Here is a 24,204-nt window from a genome sequence, read left to right as displayed (position 1 = left end):
TCTCTCTCTCTCTGCGCCAGTGCTAATGCAACTTGCAGCCATCAGTAGAGTCAGCCTAGAAAGCTCAATCCAAAGGCAAACCAGTTTCTCTGTCTGACCCCCCTCAAAAAGGTGCTCTTTGATAATTTAGTATTTTGAAAGGGATGGGTTGTTTACTGTATTTCTCTTGATCTTCATGACTACTTTCACAATATGATTTCTTTACAATTTCCTATAACTATTGCTCATTCAGAATTTATGAAGTGATGTTTTGTGAGAAGTTTGATGTATGTTTCACAGAGAGAGAAATTACTGATAATATCAGAACTTGGTGATTATCAAGAGTTGACCAACAAAACTATAAAAAAGTGGAGACTCAATTACTGACATTCACAGAAACACGTTGTGTGTGAGCAGTGTCTGAAATATAATCAAGTACTGCATTTACTTTTTTTTTTTTTTGCAAAACCAATAACCTATTAATTTAATCTATTCAGTGACACAGAAAAGATAAATACGTTTTCCACTCGCTATTAATTAGATTTAAAATGTTACCATTCTAAAATATTTCAAGTATTTATCCTTTTTCTATTAACATTTTAATACGTTTTAAAGCAAATTCAAAACCAGTTCATAACAGATTGGATTGACAGGAGATGCTGGGGTCCAGCTGAGATTTCTGTAAAAAGAAGAGTGGAGAGGCGATTTCCACCAATTCCCCTTATGCTCTCCCCCACCCCAACCGATTCTGTAGGGTTGGGGAAGAACTGAAAGGTGGCAGAGAGAAGAGGAAATGGACTAAAATCACCCCCCCCCCCCACACACACACACACTTTGATTTCTAGAAGTTTCTGCTGGATTGATGACCTTTCTGTGAGTGGTACATTTTGTATCCAACCCACTGTCAGTTAAAATTAGGGCTTCCTGATCAAAGAAATCTTGGTTGATTAATTTTATAAGTTTGAATTTAATTGATAATTAAATCTGTATAAACTTGCCTATGATGAGAAAAAAACATCAGCTCTATAGAAAAAAGCACTTTTTCTTTGTTTTTAGGTAATGCATGCACCTGTTGCAGCAGGTATTCTAATAGAAGAGGCATTCCCCCTTCTCTCTTGCAGGAGTGAGTGCCTCTTCTATGATGGTACTTGCTTTCTGAAGTGTTGATAAGTATATTTGTTTAAATGTTTTAATCAATTTATCTAGGTGATTAAATAATTAAATGTTCCAGTCCTAGTTAAAACATATATTCTATAGCCTCAGCCCAACCCCCTAAATCCGTCACATACAGATACAGCTAAATGGTACAAGTGGCCTAGTCAATAATATATTTGTGTAGATATGTAACATTTTATGGCATTAGTTTATTCTGAACAGGTGTTAGTTCCCTGTTTTGAGTTCAGTACTTCTTGTTGTTCAGGTTGATGAACTTTCCCACCATTTGGAAGTTGAGTCAGCAAGATGTACTCAGTTGGAATCTACAAATCGTGATCTACGTGAACAGTTATCTTCTATGAAGATACTACACAAAAATCATGAAAAACTGGAGAAAAGCAAACTGCAGCTGGAAGAAGAGATTGCAAACCTCAAACGCCATGTACAGGGTAATGTGATAGACCTCAACCAAGTGGAACAATACAAGAGAGACATTGAAGAGCGAGCTAGACAAGAAATAAGACAAAAACTAGAAGAAGTCAATTTGTTTTTACAGGTAAACATATTCATAATTTGTTGACGCTCCATAGTCAAGATAACTTGCTGCGTTTATTCATCAGAAAATTAAGCCAAGGTGATATGGTCAATAATAAACACTTGGATTAATCCTTGCTGCCCTACTTTAATATTTCTTGAACATTTGGGATGAGAAGGAGAATACTCGTCTTTTTCTAAAGTAATATATGACCTTTGTGTTCTAGACACAGGCGGCTTCACAAGAAACCTTGGAACAAATAAGAGCTACTAGTAATGCTTCCCTGAGAAATCAGTTAGAGAACAGAATTAGAGACCTGGAATCTGAGCTGGCCAAACTGAAAAGCAGTCAGCAAAACAACATCTTACAAAAAGAGTCCACACATACAGAATTGGAAAGATATAAGGGACTGTATTCAGAAGAACTAAAAATGAGAAAGTCTTTGGGAAGCAAATTGGATCGGTAAGTCAAAGGGGTCTTCTGAAAATACTGCTTTCTGTGGCCTTTTCCTTCAGTTCTTACACATGCATCACTTTTAGATCAGGTAATGACCAGCATGAAAAGAAAACACTACAGGGAGGGAGAGGTAAATGTATCACAGAACCGCTCACGTTCGAGTTTAGATGAGTATGAAACTCATCCAGCCCTAGAACTCCACAGCCTCCAGTAGTCCTGTGCATATCAGCTAGGAGGCAAAACAGGGCCTCCTATATACAAGTTAGTGATTTCTACATACTTGGGGGCTTGCCCAGGCATACAGAAGAAACATATTTCCTTGTAAATTAAAAGGAAAATAAAAACAAAAATCGGTCTGAGAACTTGGCATGCTGAGTGTCCTTCAAAAGCCATGAATTGTCCAGGGAAGTTGAACATTAGCAAGGAGGGGAGGAAAATGGGAAGAAAGGAAATCAGCCTGATCGAGACTGTTAGCCTCTAGGGGACAGGGTGGGTACTTGCCATCAGGATTAAAAATGCTCCTCCCTGTGCTATATGGGAGATTTCAGATGAGAAAAAAGGAAGCCTTTTTCTTTTCCCACTCTCCAGAAGCCTCGCCTGCATCACAATAAAGGAATCAGGTTTGAGGCCAACAGCCAGCCCCTAATCTGAGCCCTTGGCCTTCTATAGCACAGTGGGGGAAATTTTCAGGAGTGTGGGGAAGAAAACAGGTCTCCCTTTTTCATGACCTTGTCCCATGAACCTGGAATAGGACTACAAGGGGAGGAGACTACAAGGCACCTCTAGCTTGGCTAGAGCCCTAAACAGGAACAATCTTGTTAGGGGCTAGAACTACAACACAATGTTTTGTTGTGTGTTCTCCTTGTTATAAATTTAAATGTATCCATTCTTTTAAGATGATCTACTGGTTAATTGCTCATTTGCTGCTAATTTTTTTACAGAGCTAATGAGAAATTAGCAGAAGCCAACACCAGGCTCTTCCATGAGCGCCACAAGAGCAAGTCTTTACTTGCCAACAGCTTTATAAGTGGAAGCCTTTCTTCAGGTCCTGTCTTGGAAACAGTTCAGCTTGGAAATATTGGCAGCAATTTAGCATTAAATAGACCCCTTAGCCTTGGAGGAGGATTCATGAACCCAACTGGAAATCCATTAGCCTCAAAAAACAGAGTGGAGGCTTACCTGGCAAAGGTTAGTAATCATGAATATCATTCTGATCTGTCCTTTCTGTAATGCTGTAAACTTAGATCATGTTCACGTGAACAGTTATTACAGTTTAACAAACAAATTGGAAGTCCTTAATGTACTTTAGCTCCTGTATTTTCGCTTTAAGAGAGGAAATAAAATTAGTAATAGACAATAATACGACCTTTTTTCTTCAAAGATAAGTAATAGCATCCTAACTTCCACTGTTGTTGTTACAGCATTTGGCTTGCTACTGCCTAATGTTGTTTGCTTATGTTAATGTGAATACAACCCACTGCTGAATAGCTGGCTCATCATATTAGAATACTGTGTTCCTAATGTTTTGGAACCAGTCTACAGCTGGCACTGGAATGGTCAGAGGTGTAGTAGTAGTAGTAGTTTGTTTCAACAGGAACTAGTTTGCTGTTTAGATAATTTGAGCATAGTAAATCTCCTCTTATGTCTGGAAGCAGATATTGGGTATGGAAGAATTGTGTTTGAGTCCTTGCTGAGCCTCTGAAAGCGCCCCTAGAGCAGTTGGGGCTTGAGTCTTTGCAAACCTCTGAAGGGTCTAGTATTAGGTACTGCTTGAGGGGTGTGTTAAAGGAAGAGAAACAAACTAGAAGGAAAACAAAACAATAGATTAAAAGCAGAAAATAAGGTCTTTTGAAAACCTCAAAACAGGGCATATGCAACTCAAGTGACAGTAAAATCGCAAGATAAGTAGCCTGCATCACTTAGAAATACTTTACTATGGTGTGCATTTGTACCATTAGTATTTAAAACTAGATTTTTTTCTTTACATACATTTGGTTATTGAACAATTCAGAGTCAATTGTTGGGTTTGGAAAACCTAAAAAAAAAGGCAAATGAAGCAATTCCTGCCTTAAGTGGCCAGGCTGGTAGCCTTATAGTCTTGTTTCAATATAATGCCCTGTTTGGGGGGGTTCAAAAGGCATTGTTTTCCACTTTTGCTAGTTCCTTTAGCCTTGCTTGCTTTCTCCTTCCATCCAGCAATAGTTTGCTCTTCTCTGTTTAATCCAAGACTCGGAAAAGAAACAATCACTATGTGAAAAAAAGTAAACATGAAAAAGCTAGGAACATCTAAGTATAAAAAGGTGTATTTTTATACTATGACTTAGAAATGATTTGTTTATATTTGGTAATTGTGGGACTGGTTATAGAGTCCTGTTTTATTCACTATCTTATGCCACAGTATAGTTAATTGGGGAAGAGCAAGTGCCAGATCCCACTTTCTAAAATTCTTGCTAATCTTATGCCTTTGGAAATAACCTTTTAACCACCGAATATAATTTAAGCTCAAGAAGATCATCAAACATAATGTAGTCATAAAAAGGAAATGAAAGTGTTGTGATACCCTCTATAAAGCTAGAATGAAATCCATTCCATAGTATAAGAAACTCATGACATTTATGAATCACATAGACCACACTTCCCTGTATGGACCATCTAGAACTGAGGGTTACACCTTCTCTTAGGGACTAGGATATTTGGCTGATCTTTGGTCCCAGACGGAGGTGCACTTCCAGCTTCCCAAATTTTGTTTTTCCTGAGGGAATGTGTTCTTAAGAACTTATTAAGATTTAAGAAAATGTATTTATTGTGAAGTAATGTCTCCATTCTTTAAGTCTCCCCCCCCCCCGTCTCAGTTTGTTTTTGTCTTTTGCTCTTACACACGCGCGCACACACACACACACACACACACCGCCCCTTGGAGGCCATCGTAATCTGGCTGGATTCCATCTACACCTAATTTACTATGTGGTATTGTGCTATGTCCCCTTCATGGATCACTGCCTTGTTGTGGCGAAGGGGCTCGTGTAATTCATTGAAGCCATAAGCTATGCCGTCCAGGGCCACCCAAGACAGACAGGTCAAGACAGAGTTCTGACAAAATGTGGTCCACTGGAGAAGGAAATGGCAACCCACTCCAGTATTCCTGCCAAGAAAACCCTATGGAACGTATCACAAGGCTAAAAGATAGGATGCCGGAAGATGAGCCCCTCAAGTCGGAAGGTGTCTAATATACTACTGGGGAAGAGCAGAGGGAATTTCCAAGTAGCGCCAGAAAGAGTGAAGCAGCTGGGCCAAAGCCAAAAGGACACTCAGCTGTGGATGTGTCTGGTGGTGAAAAGAAAGTCCGATGCTGTAAAGAACAATATTGTTTAGGATCCTGGAATGTAAGATCAATGAATCGAGGTAAGCTGGAGGTGGTCAAACATGAGATGGCAATATTGAACATCAACGTCTTGGGAATCAGCGAACTCAAATGGACAAGCATGGGTGAATTTAATTCAGGTGACCATCATATCTACTACTGTGGGCAAGAATCCCTTAGAAGAAATGGAGTAGCACTCATAGTCAACAAAAGGGTGGGAAAAACAGTAGTGGGGTACAATCTCAAAAACGATAAAATGATCTCAGTACAAATCCAAGGCAAACCATTCAACATCACAGTAATTCAAGTCTATGCCCCAACCACTGATGCCGAAGAAGCTGAGGTTGATCGGTTCTGTGAAGACCTACAACACCTTCTAGAACTAACACCAAAGAAGATCTCCATCATAGGGGATTGGAATGCTAAAATAGGAAGTCAAGAAATAACTGGGATAACAGGCAAGCATGGCCTTGGTGTACAAAATGAAGCAGGACGAAGGCCAATCGAGTTTTGCCAAGAGAACACGTGGATCATAGCGAACACTCTTTTCCAACTGCACAAGAGACGACTCTACACATGGACATCACCAGATGGTCAATATCGAAATCAGATTGATTATGTACTATGCAGCCAAAGATGGAGAAGCTCTATACAGTCAGTCAAAACAAGACCTGGAGCTGACTGTGGCTCAGATCATGAGCTTCTTATCGCAAAATTTTGGCTTAAATTGAAGAATGTAGGGGAAACCACTAAACCATTCGGGTATGACCTAAATCATATCTCTTATGAATATACAGTGGAGGTGAGGAATAGATTTCAGGGATTAGACCTGATAGACAGAGTGCCTGAGGAACTATGGACGGTGGTCCGTAACATTGTTCAGGAGGCCGCAACGAAATCCATCCCAAAGAAAAAGAAATGCAAGAAAGCCAAGTGGCTGTCTGAGGAGTCTTTACAAGTAGCTGAGGAAAGAAGGGAAGTGAAAAGCAAGGGAGAAAGGGGAAGATATACCCAACTGAATGCAGAGTTCCAGAGAATAGCAAGGAGAGACAAGAAGGCCTTCTTAAATGAACAATCCAAAGAAATCGAGGAAAACAAGAGAATGGAAAAGACTAGAGATCTTTTCAAGGAAATCGGGGATCTCAAGAGAACGTTTTGTGCCAAGACGGGCATGATAAAGGACAAAGAAGGCAGGGACCTAACAGAAGCAGATGAGATTAAGAAGAGGTGGAAAGAATACACAGAAGAATTATACAGGAAAGATCTGAATGTCCCTGATAGCCATGATAGTGCGGTCACTGAACTTGAGCCGGACATCCTCGAGAGTGAAGTCAAATGGGCCTTAGGAAGCATTAGTAACAACAAAGCTAGTGGAGATGACAGTCTTCCGGCTGAGCTATTTAAAATCCTAAAAGATGATGCTGTTAAAGTGCTGCACTCAATAAGCCAACAAATTTGGAACAGTCAACAGTGGCCACAAGAATGGAAAAGGTCAGTTCCAAAAAAGGGCAACGCCAAAGAGTGTTCAAACTACCGTACAATTGCGCTCATTTCACGTGCCAGCAAGGTGATGCTCAAAATCCTACAAGCTAGGCTTCAGCAGTATGTGAACCGAGAACTACCGGAAGTACAAGCTGGGTTTCGAAGAGGCCGAGGAACTAGAGATCAAATCGCCAACATTCACTGGATCATGGAGAAAGCAAGGGAATTCCAGAAAACGTCTAATTTCTGCTTCATTGACTACGCTAAAGCCTTTGATTGTGTGGATCACAACAAACTGTGGCAAATCCTTAAACAGATGGGGGTACCAGACCACCTTACCTGTCTCCTGAGAAACCTGTACGAGGGTCAAGAAGCAACAGTAAGAACCGGACATGGAACAACCGATTGGTTCAAAATTGGGAAAGGAGCATGACAAGGCCGCATATTGTAGCTCTGCTTATTTATTATATGCAGAGTACATCATGAGAAACGCCGGGTTGGATGAATCACAGGTTGGAATTAAGATTGCCGGGAGAATTATCAACAACTTCAGGTACGCAGACGATACCACCCTAATGGCAGAAAGCGAAGAGGATCTAAAGAGCCTCTTGTTGAGGGTGAAAGTGGAGAGTGCAAAAGCTGGTTTGAAACTCAACATTAAAAAAACTAAGATCATGGCATCTGGCCCCATCACTCCCTGGCATATAGAAGGGGAAGAAATGGAAGCAGTGACAGATTTTATTTTCTTGGGCTCCAAGATCACCGCAGACGGTGACTGCAGCCATGAAATTAAAAGACGCTTGCTCCTTGGGAGGAAAGCTATGGCAAACCTAGACAGCATAGTAAGAAGCAGAGACATCACCTTGCCAACAAAGGTTCGTATAATCAGAGCTATGGTTTTCCCAGTAGCAACGTATGGCTGTGAGAGCTGGACTATAAGGAAGCCTGAGCGCCGAAGAATTGATGCTTTCGAACTGTGGTGCTGGAGAAGACTCTTACAAATCCCCTGGACTGCAAGGAAGTCAAATCAGTCCATACTAAAGGAAATCAACCCTGAGTGCTCATTGGAAGGATACTGAAGCTGAAGCTGAAATATTTTGCCCACCTAATGCGAAGAGAAAACTCACGGGAAAAGACCCTGATGCTGGGAAAGATTGAAGGCAAAAGGAAAAGGGGACAGCAGAAGATGAGATGGCTAGATAGCATCACCGATGCAATGAATATGGACTTGAGCATGCTCTGGGAGAGAGTGAAGGACAGGAAGGCCTGGCGTGCTATGGTCCATGGGGTCACGAAGAGTCGGACACGACTTAGTGACTGAACAACATTGTGCTATGAGGTATTGCAGCAATATGCAAAATACCTTACAATATATGTTCTTGGTTTAAAGTTTATTCTTCATTTTCATTATTAATTTCTTATTAATAGGAATTAATACATTCATTCTTGCCTCATTCACTTTGCATTGGTTACTTGTATCATTATTGCTTATTATTTATACAATATAATGGGAGGACAATCCTACCTGAAGAGTTGAAGTGCTATGACATCTGAGCCTTCCAACAGAGCAGAAGTGAGGGAGGAGTGGCTTTCTCTTTCTTTCCAATTCCAGGTGGGAGGGTTTGACTTATTTCCTTTCCATCATTGCAAGAAACGGGAGGGACTCCCATTTCCAGGGCCAGCATAAATTCCCCCCTTTGTTGGGGACATGGATCCCTTTGATCTGCCCCTTTTTTACCTCTCCTGGTCCTGGAGCTCTGTCAGAGAGGGAAGGGCTACGGACATTTCTGCAGGGGTTAGAAGGGAGGTTGCAAGGTTGGATCTCCCCCTCCAAGGGCAGAATACTCCTTCCACCCTCAGAGTGCATACTTGGGGGTGGGAACTGATGTGTCCTATGGCTCCTGAGGCACACTCCCAGGGTCATAGGATTGCAGCCTTAATGTACATGTTGTACATACAGAGAAGAGTTCCTAGTCTCAGGAGCAAGTGAGAGATGATGAAGGGAAAGGGAAACAGAAAAGACAATACTTTTATATCCAGACTGTGAGCAAATTTAACACCATGTCAATTTGTCATTTATATTTTATCACCTCAGCAATGGCATTTGCTCTACTCTAGTTAGTTTGTATAGTCATATGTGAAATATATATATACAAATACATTTGATAAAGTAGACCAGTCAGAATTAATAATAAATAGCAAGATAGGCAACAATGTGCAGTTTGCTGATTTTAGACACAATAGGAAGAAAAGTCACATGAAATCTCAGAGTAGATATTACTCTCTAGACCAAGTAAAAATGTCAGACATCCAGAAGAGCTAGAAGGAGGTTTTAAAAGTAACATTTTTCATCATATTCTCTGAGCAGTCATGCTTATTGGTTCAATGCCAGCAGAGAGCAGCTTCTTGGAAAGCTCTAGAATTTTAGAAAGTGGGATCTGGCACTTGATCTTCCCAAAGTGGGTGGATCCAAACAGAAGGCATTCACATGAGAGGATCTTTTCTTGTACATTTGCTTAGTAAACTGGAGGCCAATGGAGCATAAATCCACTTTGTGCATCTCACTCAGACACATAACACACCTTTTGTGTCCATCAGTGTTGGGGACCTTCCCTTCGCAATTGTTGCACTGTTTCAAAGAGCTGTGTAGTGCCAAACCAGGCCAAACAGTTTAAATCCATGAAGAGAAAACTTAGTGGTCACCAAATTAGCAACAAAACAATATAATAACCTAGCACTACCTTAATTTGATAAAGTTTGACTACTGACAGCATCAGAGGAACAAGCAATGTTTATTCTTCATGCCACTGCAAAATGAAGCTCAGAGATTACTAACATACACTTCTATCCCTAATGCCTTGCCAGTGGCACTATTGTGTTTCAGTATTTATTTACTTCATGCTGGTGCTTGTTGCTCCAGGATGAGCCTGGAGTGGCTCTAAAAATACTTAAACATAAGTAATAATTCTTGTTAGTGTCCTGAGTCCCCAACGTATAGGAACTGGGCAGGAAGACACTTGCTGCCCTCTCGAAGCATATGCACAGTGCAGGCTATACCTGCCCACTCAAAGGAAGGGAATGAGTGCCAGCTCCGTTCTAAAGTTCTAGAACTTTCCACAATGTTGGTTTGTATAGGTGTGGAACCCGTATGTGTGATTTCACAGGGGGCCATTTGAAGAATGTTTGTCATGAATAAGCAATCTGTTTTGAAGTGGTATGCTTCAAAGAGTTAAAATATGAGGATAAAAGAGAAATAGTAAGATAATGTAAAGGAAGAAAATTATTTCAAAAAGTTGATGAGAGCAACACTTGGTTTTTGGATAGAAGAAATAGATAAGCTCTTACTTTCTCTTAAAGAAACCAATAAAAAGAGACAGAGAAGGGAAAGAAAAGCTAGAGAGGAGCAAGGAAGAAAATGAAAATGGAAGGAGGCAGAATGAGAATAAAGGCATGTAAGCAGGGAGAGAGCAAGCAAGTAGGTTAGTAATTCTCCAGTTTCATTATGTAGTGTTCTTTTGGCATACATTTTAAAAACACGTGTTAATTTCAGTTAATGTTTGCTAGATTCATCTCATTCCCTGACCTTCCAAATGATGTTGAATAGGAATTCAAAAATACTGTGATAGCTTGTTCTGAAAGTTTGCTATCTGAAAGTTGGCTTATTAAGCTGAAATAAGCACAAATCTTTTGCCCATGCACACAGCCCCCTTGCTTTGCAGCACATGATAATCAAACCAAGAGCTCTCTAATAAACCATAGTTTAGTGTTGCAACCAAACCAGGAAATTATAATTACCAGGTTTGGAACAAGCCAGGATATTAAACCAGTTTGAAACTGTGGTAACTTTAAAAGCACAGCTTGTTCCAAAACTGGTAACCATAGTTTCCTGGTTCAGGTGAATTGGGAAACTACGGTTAGAGACTTCCAAACTTAAATCACAGCTCATATGAAGGCTGCATGCGGAAGGAAAAGGCCCATGCATTGGACAGCTTTCTTTCTTTAGTATTTATTTGTCTATTTAAAGTATTTATACCCCGCTCTACAGCCAGAAAGGTTCCCAGATCAATGAAAACAAGACACTCCCTGACCTTGGCTTACATGCTAAAAAGACAAAACACAAAAATGAAAACAAGAATACTCCGGCTCCAGTTCTTAATATTATGTGGATCTTATAACAACCAGCTGTAATGCAGATGTAATGGTTGTAATGCAGCTGGACTTTGTTAGCCATCTTATAACCAGCTGGAATGGAAATAGTTCACAGAGGGGGAACATTGCTTCTACCAACAGAGCTGATGGTGGCACTTCTTTTCTTCTCTGCCCCTGCTCTGACCTAATGGAATGGATGCTGAATGATAGTTTGGGGAGAAACAAGCTTAATAGAGCTGGCTTCTCAGCTGAACTGATGGTAGCTCTGTTTTCTTTCTCTCCCTCTGCTACCACATGTGATGAAACAACATGGCTATGTTGCCTTCTTAAAATGTTGAGACTTGAGTCTATGGAACTGCATAATCAGAGTTTGGATGTGTTTATATAGAGAAGAATGGCTTTCAAACTTTTCCAATTTGAGGTCATCTCTTCAGAGTACAATACTACTTTACATTTAAAAATGTTACTGATTTTATCAGCTTTATCCCTTTCTGGTGAAGTTGTCTATGTATCTGACATACTAAACAAAGTGTGGTGGGATCTTAACTGAGGAAAGGAGCAAGAACTAAAGTAGTAAGTGCCTTTTAGCTAACTTGGAAATAATCCAGGTAAGCCATGTATGGTAAAAATAATAAAATAAGTTTTCTAGGGTTATAAGTGGCCCTCACCACATAAATGTAAAAGTCCCTTTATTGCTATAGATTAATTTAATCTAGTTCACCAATATTACCAGTTTACTTAAAATAATTCTATCATGGCACATAAATTTTTGAGTAATTAAAAGTAAATATATTTCTATATTGACTCCTGTCGTAGACATGTGAAGACACACCACCAGTAAATCAAAAGTTGATACACAGCATATTTTATGCAACACTTGAAATGTGATTCAGACACTGAAACAGTCTATATTTCAGACACTTAACATTCTATAGAAAGCATTACAGGCTGTATTAACATCTCAAACATTTTAGAACAGAGTGGCTGCAGTTTGTTTCTGATTCATTCATTCATTCATAGATAAATAGGTATTACACAACAGGACTTCTGAACTTACATACCATAGGTGTTTCCTTGCATAAATATCCAATGGAAATCTACATATACTTTGCATATAAATGGATTAACAAGCTCAGCTTTTGCAGTATATAGTTATCACCCCCACTCCTCAAATCATAAAGGTTTGGATCTAGATGTGCAAACTTCCGTGCCCCTTCCTTCCCATGACAGCCCTTTGTAAATACTAAATGAAGGGTTGGGGGAATAAGTTAGGTTATGGTGCAGGAAAATGGGGAAATCCTCCAAAGGCAGAAAATTGCTTAAGGAAGGTGCCTCTGCCTGCCTTTTGAGTATTTCCCCCCACCCACAGCTGCCATAGGGAGCAGGGGGTGGAGAAAATGCACTTCTCCCAGCCCAGTTGCATGTAACAAAAACTGGATAGAACTCATAATCTTAAGCCTGAAAATAGTAAAATAAAATCCATCCCATTTAACATTTGGGTTGGGAGGGTATTTGCTGTTGTGATACTGAATCTACACAAATTCTTTGCATGGATTGGCATCTTAAAAACTAAATGTATCTGTGTACGCAAAGATTAAATCTGTGGCTTCTCAGACACAGCTATGACCTCGAGGGTGGGAATCCAAATGTGTGTTTTTCTGCCACCCACTGCTCACAGCGGTGTGGAAAGCACCATGGTGGCTTTTATTCCAAGGACGCAACAGCATCCTCTGAAGAGGTCTGGGAGGCTGGAAAGGGGCAGTTCTGGTAGGCAGGGAGGAGGAGAAGCCTAGATCTGTTCAATCCAAGAGCCTCCCACCCACTGCCTGGTAAGTCAGTTAAATGGGCTGAGAGGCCCATCTAGCTGAACATTTTTTAAACACAAGAATGGGAGGCTGTAAAAGCTTCTGTCCTCCTCCCGCCCTGTTGCTCTTGCCAGCAGGGCTTTGGATAGATAGAGGGCTCTGAGATCCTCTGTCCATCAAGCATCAATCACTTAGGATTGTGCTCTAATTGTATTAATAAAGCTCACCTTCACAATTTTATACTAGAAGATAATACAGGTATTTAGTATAAGCTATAGGTAAATCTTGCAATTGCACTTGTCAATTCAGCAGTGTACACTAGGTTATATATCTCATCTTTCCTTATTTCTATTTTCTTTTTATCTTAAACATAACACATTTTTTTCAGAGCCCTAACCAAAGAATGACAAACCAACATTGTCCAAATCTTGCTTCTCCTCACCCCCTTCCACAATTATACAGCATCTATTAATTTTGCCATCGCTGCAGTTGCCCAGATCTTAGCTAACGATTTGCCATTTGAAAGCAAACAACAGAAGATTCCAAATTAAGGCTGTTAGGCTTTTTATTAACTCCATCTTTACTAACTACAAATTATAAGCTAGATCCAGAGGAAATTAGCTGTGCTTTTAGTCCCTTGAAATCAGTGGGACTTGTTACTCATGACTAACACATCCTATTGAATTTAATAAAACTAAAGCATGACAAACCCTGTGTTCCCAGCCTTATAGTCAGATGCTATGCATGTTTACTGAGAAAGAAGTTTCACTGAGTTCAGTGGGATTTACTCCTAAGTGTACATGATTGCATCCCCTCAGTAGATGTGAATTTTCTTATTTTGTAGATAAGTTCCCCTTTTCTGACACTCTTATAAACTGGTCATTTTCATTTCTGTCTATAAGAACTATACACTTATGGCTTGTTCTTTACTTCTTCAGCTCCTTGATCAAAAGTCTATTTCTTCCTTCTCTTCTCTGCAACCAGATACTTAACAAGGTGTGTAGTCAGCATTGCTTAATGCCATGTGTTGTACTGGACAAATATGACAGTTCTGTGACAGAATAGTTAAAACTGTATGTTGCACAGCAAGTTAAGAATTAATGAAATAATGAAAACTACAGATGTGGGTAGAATAACTTTGTAAATAAGTCAAGCTGTACTTTTTCTGTTTATATTGTATTTTTACTTCTGAAAGTTAATTAAAAGCTATAGTCATTTATATACTTCAATTAGTTTCTCATTTGGCCTCTCAATTAGAAATCCCCTTCTTTAGAGTGTTTTACCAGTGCTTCATTGCAATTATCTGAGCATTGAAAATGGAGAATCCATCTGATAGAATGGCTGTTTGTAAGTAGCAAAGATGGATGGCCTGTACAACTGTCCTCCTAGTTAGACGTTAAGGCTAAAATCCCATGCACCAGGTATAAAACCCACCAAACACAGTGGAATTTACTTCTGAGTAAACATGCATAGGAATACAATCTAAGGGACCCTGAACAAGTGAAAACACTCAAAACCACTATGAGGACTGTTTACCTCTACTAAAAAAGGTAGCCATAAGGTTTTCAATTGCTTCCTCTTAATTTACTCAGTTTGCTTGAAAAATGAAAATAATCCGATTTTCTTTACTACTCTCACCCAAGGATTTTCAAGTAATTAAAATGACTTGCTTCTGAAAACACCCTTCCAAACTATTTATGCAGGAAGCAACTGAAAGGATTCTAGTTGTTATTTCAGCCATTAAAACAACCTTTGTTTCCTTTTTCTACAGTAATATCTATATTTATGGTCCACTCTTCAAAACTGTCCTTGATTTTGCATATTAAATTACCTTCCAATGATAAATTCAGTCAAATTTCTGTTCATAAAAAATTGATTGTCAGTAAAGATTTTCTCAAGCAAGGCTAGCTGAAAACTGGAAGATGAAAAATATCAAAATAAGAGATGGAATATGCAACACATCATGAAATATGCTATAGTGCTAACATTTCATAATTGATAACATATGTTTACAGTTTTTGTTTTATAGCTAATAAAATGTCAACCATATCTAAATATAATTTCAGATGCAGATGGAACTAGAAAAAAATATCACCAAGGAACTAGACCAAGGTACATTAGTCAACTGCATGTTAACAATATTAAAATTCAAATCTGTTTCAAAATGATAGAAGTAATGGTATTCAGGGGTTTTGTGCCAAAACTACTGTTAGATTTCTGTAGTTTACAAACTAGGTGCAGGAGTAATAAAGTCTTCGCCAAAGGGCTGTTTTCATGAACTTTTTATTAGTATAATTTCATGTGATAGTTCCTGTTGGCCAGTATCACATGTTTTTCTGCATGTTTCAGAAATGTGAATTGAATTATTATTATTATTGCTGTGGTTGAATTAGTCATCTCATGCCTTTGATCAGTACCAGTTAGTAATAGTGTAAAATATAAGAACAAAGTATTTTCCTGTGGGCAGAATTCCCATGAAATGTTTTGCCATTCTCCACTAATCAACCTATTTAATGTCACTAAAAAAGACTTCCACAGGTGGTTTATCTTTAAAAACTGTATAGGAAAACTAACTTAAACCAAAGTATCCATTTATAGCCAAATAGCTGGCTAACACTAGGGTTTTATTATGAAGCATTTTCTTCACAGACTGATTTTTAAGCAGTTGCTCAAGAAAAGATATCCATTTTCAAATAGTCCTGCAATATCTAAAGATATACCAAAACACTGATAATTATACTGATCTACCTCATGGTATTATTGTGTGGATGAACAACATATAGCATTTAAAAGACTATACAAATAACCAGCAAATAGAATATGGGTAAAGGATATTATGCTTTTAGATATAGCAGGAGTATAATGGATCTTTGAAAATGCTTCCTGTTAAAAGACATTTAATTCAAGACAGCCATTAGTCTATAATAATGAAAGTTAATCATGCTTTAGTCCCATTGAAATCATTTGAATTTAAAGTATTCATAACTAAGTTGTCCCATTAATTTCAAAGGGACTAAAGCATGATTAACTTAGTATGGATCCAAATTCTGATGACTTGCCCAAAGTCACACGTTCTGAGATGGGATGTCAAATTGGGTATCCACGTATCTACCGCAACTCTTGGTGACGGTGAGATGGGAAATGGAATGTTTCTCGTTTTATTTCTAGCTGCTATCCTGCATCAGAATTTGCATCAGCCATTCTGTTTCTTGCATATTAATGAGTGGTCCAATAGCTACCTGACTCCTATTTTTAGACACTGATGAAAACTTGTAGATATTACTTTGTTCACATAATTGTATATTTTCATATTGGATTGATATGCATTGTTTCATAAAATTGTTAACATAATGAATGAATACAAGGCATGTTGGGCAACTGGAATTGATACAGTACTCTCAAATCTAAAATCAAAGCAGTAATTAACTTTGTTTCAGGTGACTATCCCTAGGAAGCACACATATTTATATGAACACCTCTTCAGACATGCTAAAATTTAATATGATAATGATTTTCAGTGCCTTCATTTTGTAAAGATATAAATAAAGGGTTGGATTCATAAGCTCCCTTGATTTCAGTGGATTACTGTAAGCATAACTAGTCTAGATCCAACCCAATGTAATAAAAATGTATGCTATTGAGTTGTCATGTCTTAAAATATTTCCAAGTATTCCAGCAGAAATAATTTCCAGGTAAAACTTCCAAAATCGTTGGAATCATACCAGCTGTGCTTTTCATTTTTTCCTAAGCACCTATTTTGGCTATTAGAAAAATGTTAGACATTTATATACCATACTTGTAATATTAATATACTGCACCTTTTGTTTACTAAATATAAATGAAATAAATATACTACATCAGATCTAATCAATTTTAGGACAGTGGAAAACGTTTGATTTAAAATTTTCTGGAAAACCCAAATCACTGGGTTTATTGTAATCTGCCATCCTACTGCCCTCTGCTACATAGTTACAAAGCAATCCTTTTGACCAGTCCAATATAACATATTCCATGTAGCTAATGTATATTGGCAATGTTTTACTGGAGTAAGACAATTTGTCCTTAAGTGCAACTTTTGCAAACATAGATTGCTAGAAAACTGCATTTTATTCTGCATTTTAAAAGCACTTCTTTTAATAGTTTTTATGTCTTGACAAAATAGTTACCCTATTGTTTTGTTTCCTCCTTGATGTCAGATCAGTGTTTTCTGTGAAACTAATAGGAAACCATAAGCTTTTCTTGTTTTCGCAGCTAAAGCTGAACTTGATGTTGGATCTGCTAGAGTCTCCCCTATAGGATCAGTTGACGGATCTTCAAAAAACCTAAATGTGGAACAAGATCAAGTGTCCAAGGCTACACAGCAGTATCTTGATGTTTTAAAGAAAAACTATATGATTTGAATAAACTCTGATGAAAGCTTGTAGATGTGACTTCATTACACAACTTTATAACGGACTGAATATATCAAATGTGAAAGCTTTTTATACTTTAAATTCTATTATAGACATATCAGGCACATTGCACTTGTATCTGGAGAAATACTGCATACCCATATAGTCTCTTAGATTTATTATGAAAGCCATTTCTTTCTTTAGCAAATACACACTAAGCTACGTATGTTTTACAGAACTGCCCATGTTATCTGCTACAGATGGCTCAAGTCTTGTCCTGTTATATGTAAGTTTAAAACCAAAGCATTTCCTGAAATGTTTCGCATACATTTGCTGCTTGTACTTTTTAATGGATTTGGGTTTTGTCGGGTAACAGTAAAAATGCTTGACAGATACATTTGCTTTGTACCTTCTGCACTCCATACACATGCAACATTTCTACTTTTGTCAGTAGTGATCTTGCAGAAGTTAGGAGTGCAACACTGAGCGGTCAACATTGGTGACTTTACTGCAGTATTTAGATATGCTACACTGGCAGTAGTGCCAAGATACTTGTTATTTGTATTTTTAAATGATACATAAAATGCACTGAAATTAGAATTGAATAAAACTGGGGTATGTGGAACTGTTGGTACATCATTCCCTGAGTTAGTGGTGATTCATCTTCTACCTCCAATTTTCTTAATATTTTCCAAGGGTGATGCTGTAGGTCTGCTTCAATGATACAGCCACCCCAGTTAACTGATACCTTGTATACCCATTCTTGATTATTTGGAACAAACAGCAAAGTTGACAATAGCTAAGATGTAAGAAAAATCCCTACCGATATGCTTGCATAGTCAAGTTAGACATCACAAGCTGTTTCCAACAGTATCTATTCTCCAGCAGAATGGATTCCACCTTCTCCCTGTAGCCCCCTGCCACCCCTAAAATCTTAGGAGGGTTGGGGGACCCCCTGGAGCAGATGAGGACGGCTGCAGGGGCAAAAAGGGGAAGGAAAAGTTTCACTTGTGCAACATTGGATGTGGTCCTATAATTTTACCCTGAAATGCTAGTGCATTTAAAGTTATTTAAAACTGGGTGTTAAATGACAAGGTCCCTCACCCATTTTAAAGGAAATATGACAATTTTGCATTATCTATGTATTGTATTTAAATGCAACTTTATATTTAATAAATTTTTCAAAACATTCAACTTCATCTTAATTACTTGACCACTGTAGGTACTACTTCCAATAAAAATCTTCCTTTTCTCTGAACAAGGAACTTTAGAATTTTTCTCACCAGATTCTGTTATCATTGCCTAGACACAGATGAACTTTGACACCCCATCCAGAAGCATGGCTTTGTGTCCAAGCTGTAGCTTTTTCAACTCCATTGAAAGCAATGAAAACCACGAAGGCAGTAGAGCACATGCAAAAGGTCCTAGGTTCAGTCCTACAAATATCCAGGTAGGGCTGCTAAAGACTGGAGAGCTGCTGCCAATGTAATAGTCAATACTGAGCTACATGGAGCAGTGATCTGACTAAGGAAGTTTCTTGTATTCCTAACTAAATGCAATTCTCTTGCTTTTAGTAAAAACTAAATAGAACAAGAACAGCACATGTTCCAAGCCCCTTCACGCTTTCACATTACCTCTCCCCTGCTGCAATGAGGCTTTTAAAAAGGCTCCATTGCTGTCAATGGTGGCTTTTTAAAAGCCTCATTGAACAGGTGAGGTGATCTTTTTGAGAGATTTTTTGAGGCTTACAGTGTTCACATTGAAGGGCACTGTTCCTCAAGCTGAAATGTTTTTTAAAAAGCCTTATTGCTGCATGAGAGGGGAAATCCATTCTCTCTAATCACTGGAGACAAAGCAGCAGGGAAGCTTTTGGGCCAGAGGTCTCCCATACAAGTTGACACCAGATGCTCCAAATTTCAAGGAGCAAACACAAGTCAAGATTCCTCGTAGCCAAGAGACACACTAGGGTTGCTATACAAGCTGCTTGCTTAACGGGTAATTCAAGAGGTGCTGCATGACTCAATGCACCATAACTAAGAAAACATAATTACCAGTGTTTCCCACCTCAGCCTGCATTTTAAAGTAAGATGTAAGATGCAGAGGACATCACAACAAGTACTTCGGGAAAAAATTCTCCTGAAGGAGTCCCTTCAGTAGCAATAAAGCAAAGGGAGACAAGCTAGGAATAGCTCTCTACAGCACTAATGGTTTTAGCTATTAGAGGAACATAACTTTAGTGACTGTCCTTCCCCCCTCCCCATATAAACTATTGTCTTTTCCTTTTAAAATGACAGTACAACTACTTGGATGAGTGCAGCTACAATCCCATACATTTACTTTACAGTGAAGGTAGGGATGTACAAATTTTGTTTAATTCCTTTTTGTCTGTGTCTCATGGAGTCCAGCGTCACTCATTCCATTGTCCACTCATTGACAGAACCTGATTCTCTCCCTTTAAAAATGCAAGCAAAGAAATCCACAATTTGCTCAATATTTTGTGTATTTCTTTTAGCTCAGCATATAATGTTATACAGCAGAGGCTAAAGAGAGGTCAGATGTATAAAACCTGTTGATTTCAATATTAGTGTATTTTCATACAACTAAATTTGCATGTAATTCCACAAATCTGTATGACTCAGAAGGTACCAGTCTATTGTGCAATCCATTAGTCAGATTCATAGAAATCCAAAGTCATATGAACCCATTTCAGATTTCTGTGACATCCCTAATGTAAGGTGGACTTGTTTCTGAGTAACAATATACTTAGGATTAGCCTATCATGTGTGCCATAATTTGCTACAGGAATTTCAAAGGCAAAGTATTGTGTCCTTTTATGAACTTAAAACGTGTATATAAAACTGCTTAGAACACTACTATTCTTTGCATGTGTGAGCTGCTTTGTAAAAACCCCATGAGTCTTCAATAAAATGTGGACTTTAATACACATACCGAACCATAACATTCAAAATAAAGAGTATAAACTATCTAGGGTACTACACATAACTTGTAAAAAAGTAGCCATGCTATCCTATAAATAGTCCTGTACAGCCAGAGATATGAAGTCCTTCTATATCCTTGTTTCTTCAGTGTACAACTGAATTCAAAGGTTCTGCTCGAATATTCCCCAGGTCAAGTGCAGAGTCTGTCTCTTCATCAATTTCTCCAATTACAGCACTGTAAAAGAAATAATTGCTATAGATGAAATGTTAAATGCTGAAACTAAGTTCATACAATGGCACAACATTTCCACCATTCTAAAATTTGTCAATTCTACTTAATAACTTATAGCAAGGAAAAAGTATTGCTGTAATTACTTACACCAAAAGACGGACATCAAAATGAAATTAGTACAACATATATTCAACATGAAAATGTGGATTGCACTTTCATAAGACATAAATAGTACCTGACCTGGCTACCGCTTACCATGTACTAACTTTCATAAGGTCATACAAAGAAAATTATCTTTGTTGAAACAGGCTCTGCTACATATCAAAGAGGACAGAGTTTATGCGCAAAGGATTTGACTTTTTAAAGTAACTTTTATTTGGGGTACCTTACCCCACAGCTAAGGTGGGTAAAATGTTTCCTAACTTTGACAACCAACACAGCAACCACAACGTTAAGCCGCAACCCTATGTATGCCTACTTGGGAGTAGGTATCACTGAACTCAGTGAGACTTGCTTTGAGGAAACGTACAAAAGATGGAGCTTTTAACAGCACTGCCCTATATATGTCTACTCAGAAGTAAGTCATACTGAAGTCAATGGGGTTTACTCCCAGGTAAATGCAACCTAAATCAGGAGTGGGCACCTTGTGGCCCTCCAGAAGTTTTGGCCTACAGCTCCCATCATCCCTCATCATTGGCTATGCTACTAGGGGTGATAGGAGTTATAGGCCGAAACATCTGGAGGGCCACAAGTTACCTACCCCTGTTTCAAATAGTTTGACAGCAAATATTGAGCTCTGGGTGAAAAGCCACAAGCTAGCTGCCCAATTATTGGCAGACATGAGCCTGAAGCCTGATTTTTAGTGTTATAGAAAGAATAGTGTTGGTATTTCAGGAGCACAGGAATGTACAGACCACATGGGAGAGATAACATCGATAACCATGTAGGTATCAGGAGCCAGATCACAGGGAGGGCAGGAGACAGAGGAAGTTGTATGGTTCTGCACAGCTGTGACATTCCTAAATTAATTGAGCAGCCACATCCCCGTGACAATACAAGAACTGGGCCTGAGATTGTGCATCAATGGGTAGTAGCATAGAGAGCCCTAGCAAAGGCACCAAGAGCATACATCAAGTATCTAGCTTTCAAACGGACCATCCAAGTCTTGAGAGCTAGATATGTAATTTTCTACTGCAGTTCAGATTGTACTAAGATAGGAACAGAAGGGGGAAAGCCAAACTTACACATTATCTCCTCTTACAATGTACAATCCTAATACTACTTGTTCCACTCCTTGCGAAGAACTGAACACTCTTTCATGGCTTTCATCCAAAATCAAGTTGATGGTCTGATCAAAGCCCTTGAGAGTTCCCTAAAAACATTTTTAAAAAATGAGATGTTTCAAATCTTCACAGTTATCCTGGTTCCTAAACACATCCTAAATATAACATTACACCGCTCAACAATGATATAGCTTTAAAGCTTAAGCAAATTATTTTTAAGTAACTCTTCAGAAGAACTTCTTATACTAAATTATTATAAACTATTAACATAATTACTCCACTGAGCTTTCACAGCTTTCCCCCCTGAACAACAGCATTAAAGGAAGGAAAATATGGTTATGCAGGGCAGTTATCACTGCATTTGGCTATCAGGTATAAACTTTTCATTCCTTCATTCTTGAAGGAGTTTCCAACTCCTACAAGGTAGGCATATTTTGTAGAAGATATTTTGGACGTTATTTCCTGTAAAAACGTGTGAAATTCTCACTTCAGATAATCATCACTAACCACACCACACCAATTCCAGTGGCACCTAATCTGGAACATATTTACTTGAAATATATGAACTGTATTTCAATTAGACTTTCAAGTGCAAGTCAAGAGTCATGTACAGTCCAGACATCTGGTTGCCACTGTGTGAAACAGGATGCTAGACTAAATGAACCTTTGGTCTGATTCAGCAGGGCTATTCTTACATTAATGTACTCAGAAGTAAGTCTCTCTACATTTAATACAGCTTACTCTCACATAAGGGTACTCGGAAGCCTCCAACATCAGAGGGTTCAGTCTAGCAGATGTCAGCCTGATAGGGTTGTGCTCTAATGTTACATACATATCCAAGTCTTCAAAACACAAACGAGCACTTCAACTCTATGCATGCTTACTCAGACATCCTATTAGGTTCACCCATTCAATGCGACTTACTCCCAAGTATGAATAGGACTACAGCCTTAATAGGAAATGCTTTATGTTGAAAATAGCAAGGCTCACAAGTATGCCTTTGGCAATTATATCAAAGTCTGTTCCAGGATAAACAACTTTAGAAAGGGATGGAATTTATATTTAAAAGAATTTCTTACCACAATCATACGACCATCTGAAGTAATTACAGCAACAGTACCTGAGTCTCAAGTTAAAGAAGAGTCTTCAAATAAGATACATTAACAAGATTGAGGTGGGCTTACTCAGGGTTAGTCTTAAACCACTGCGCATTTTATGAAGCTGAGTTTAATCCTCACAACGAACTTCACCACACGATGTAGTTTAGACAGATCACGACCACCCATGTGCTTCACGGCTCGGCTGGGATTCAAACCCAACACTGCGGCAATTTATTTTAGCACAGTAGTTTTACTGCCATGACCTATCGAGGTTGCCTTATCCAGTATATTCATTCCCAAAGCTGTGCTGCCCAACAGCTACCTAACGCCAGGGGAAGGCTCGCTGAACACCTATACCCAGGGCTCAGGCAGGAAGCGGGCTTCCCCCGCAGTGGTTAATCACTACAGCGCCATCCTTTGTTCCTACGATCGTTCTGAGGGGCGCTCAACCCGCCCGCCCACTTTCAAGGAATGCAGGACAATCCTGATTGGGGCTACTGCTGCGGCTGAGGGGAATCAAACGAACAAGCCCCGCCCCCAAAGACGCTGATTCGCTCAGGCGACGCGACGCTCCCCCGGCCCGCCCCGCCCCTTCCGCACGAAGATGGAACGCAACCCAGCGAAGGCGGAAATCCCAGGTTAATTGCCGTTAAACGGAACCGTCTTTAAAAAAAAAAAAAAACCTGGGGTGAAGTGCGCGCAGCCCCTCGGAGGCAGGCTCTGGTGTACGCCTGAGCGGGCCACGAAAGCGAGAAAGTGGTGGCGCGCGGCGGCGCCAGCAGCAACTATACGGGATGGTGGAGTCTGAGGAGATAAGGAGCGGTTGCCACAGCATCTCCTTCGTGCCTCACCGCCTTCCCCACCCCACTCCCGTCTCGCGACTGCGGCGCCCCGAGTAGTTTCGTGCGGACCCCGCGGCAGCGGAAGGATACGGTTAATGTAGCTTTCCAGCGCGGAAGTCATGGCGACGGTCCTTGCGTTAGCCCCGGAGTGCGGGCCCGGCCAAACAAGCTCCCGCGAGACTTTCCGATACAAGGCGCAAATCGAACGTAGCTAGGGGAACGGTGCATCCGGGCCCAAGTTTTGTTCACTGCGCACGCGTCGGTGATGTGGTCTCAGAGCGCATGCGTGGAGCACATTTTAGCGACGTTAGGAGTAAAAATGTAGAGTAGCAAGACCTTCGTCTGAAGACAGAACTTCCTGGTTTCTTCCCAGCCTCTCCTTCACCAGGGTGGAAGTAGAAGCCGCCCATAAAAAACAGCTTCAGGATTTTCGCCCATGATTAGATAACAGTAGGTTCCGCCCCTCCAGCCACAGACAGGATTTCATTTTTTCTC

At 39.4% G+C, this 24,204-nt stretch overlaps 2 protein-coding genes across 10 annotated transcripts in view; one reads left to right on the top strand and one right to left on the bottom strand.

Moving 5' to 3' along the window:
* ANKRD26 (ankyrin repeat domain 26) overlaps positions 1 to 19,428 on the top strand; it is a 96,929-nt gene extending 77,501 nt beyond the window's left edge. For all 8 annotated transcript variants that reach the window (XR_014784439.1, XM_084810830.1, XM_084810829.1 and 5 more), the window contains 5 exons: positions 1,400 to 1,690; positions 1,896 to 2,131; positions 3,067 to 3,313; positions 14,989 to 15,034; positions 17,174 to 19,428. Coding sequence is in view for 7 of the 8 variants with exons in the window: in XM_084810830.1 (XP_084666956.1) it covers positions 1,400 to 1,690; positions 1,896 to 2,131; positions 3,067 to 3,313; positions 14,989 to 15,034; positions 17,174 to 17,322 (969 nt within the window). In the remaining variant the exon portion in view is untranslated. The remainder of the gene's footprint in view (positions 1 to 1,399; positions 1,691 to 1,895; positions 2,132 to 3,066; positions 3,314 to 14,988; positions 15,035 to 17,173) is intronic.
* LSM8 (LSM8 homolog, U6 small nuclear RNA associated) lies at positions 11,967 to 23,967 on the bottom strand. Of its 2 annotated transcripts, XR_014784442.1 has the most exons (5): positions 23,800 to 23,967; positions 22,847 to 22,887; positions 21,729 to 21,856; positions 17,089 to 20,487; positions 11,967 to 14,837 (listed from the first exon to the last, which is right to left on the bottom strand). XR_014784442.1 is itself a non-coding variant. In XM_084810834.1 (4 exons), exons 1-4 carry the CDS (start codon positions 23,828 to 23,830, stop codon positions 20,397 to 20,399), a joined length of 291 nt encoding a protein of 96 aa, XP_084666960.1. In that variant the 5' UTR covers positions 23,831 to 23,967; the 3' UTR covers positions 11,967 to 20,396. The 2 variants fall into 2 exon arrangements, 1 of the variants encoding a protein (XP_084666960.1); XM_084810834.1 differs by having other exon boundaries at positions 11,967 to 20,487.
* Positions 23,968 to 24,204: the final 237 nt, after the last annotated feature.

The sequence above is a fragment of the Heloderma suspectum genome, chromosome 7, assembly GCF_057233095.1.
Source record: "Heloderma suspectum isolate Gila_16-S chromosome 7, 16-S_ref, whole genome shotgun sequence".
Taxonomy (NCBI): Eukaryota; Metazoa; Chordata; class Lepidosauria; order Squamata; family Helodermatidae; genus Heloderma; species Heloderma suspectum.
This window is presented reverse-complemented; position numbering and strand designations above follow the sequence as displayed.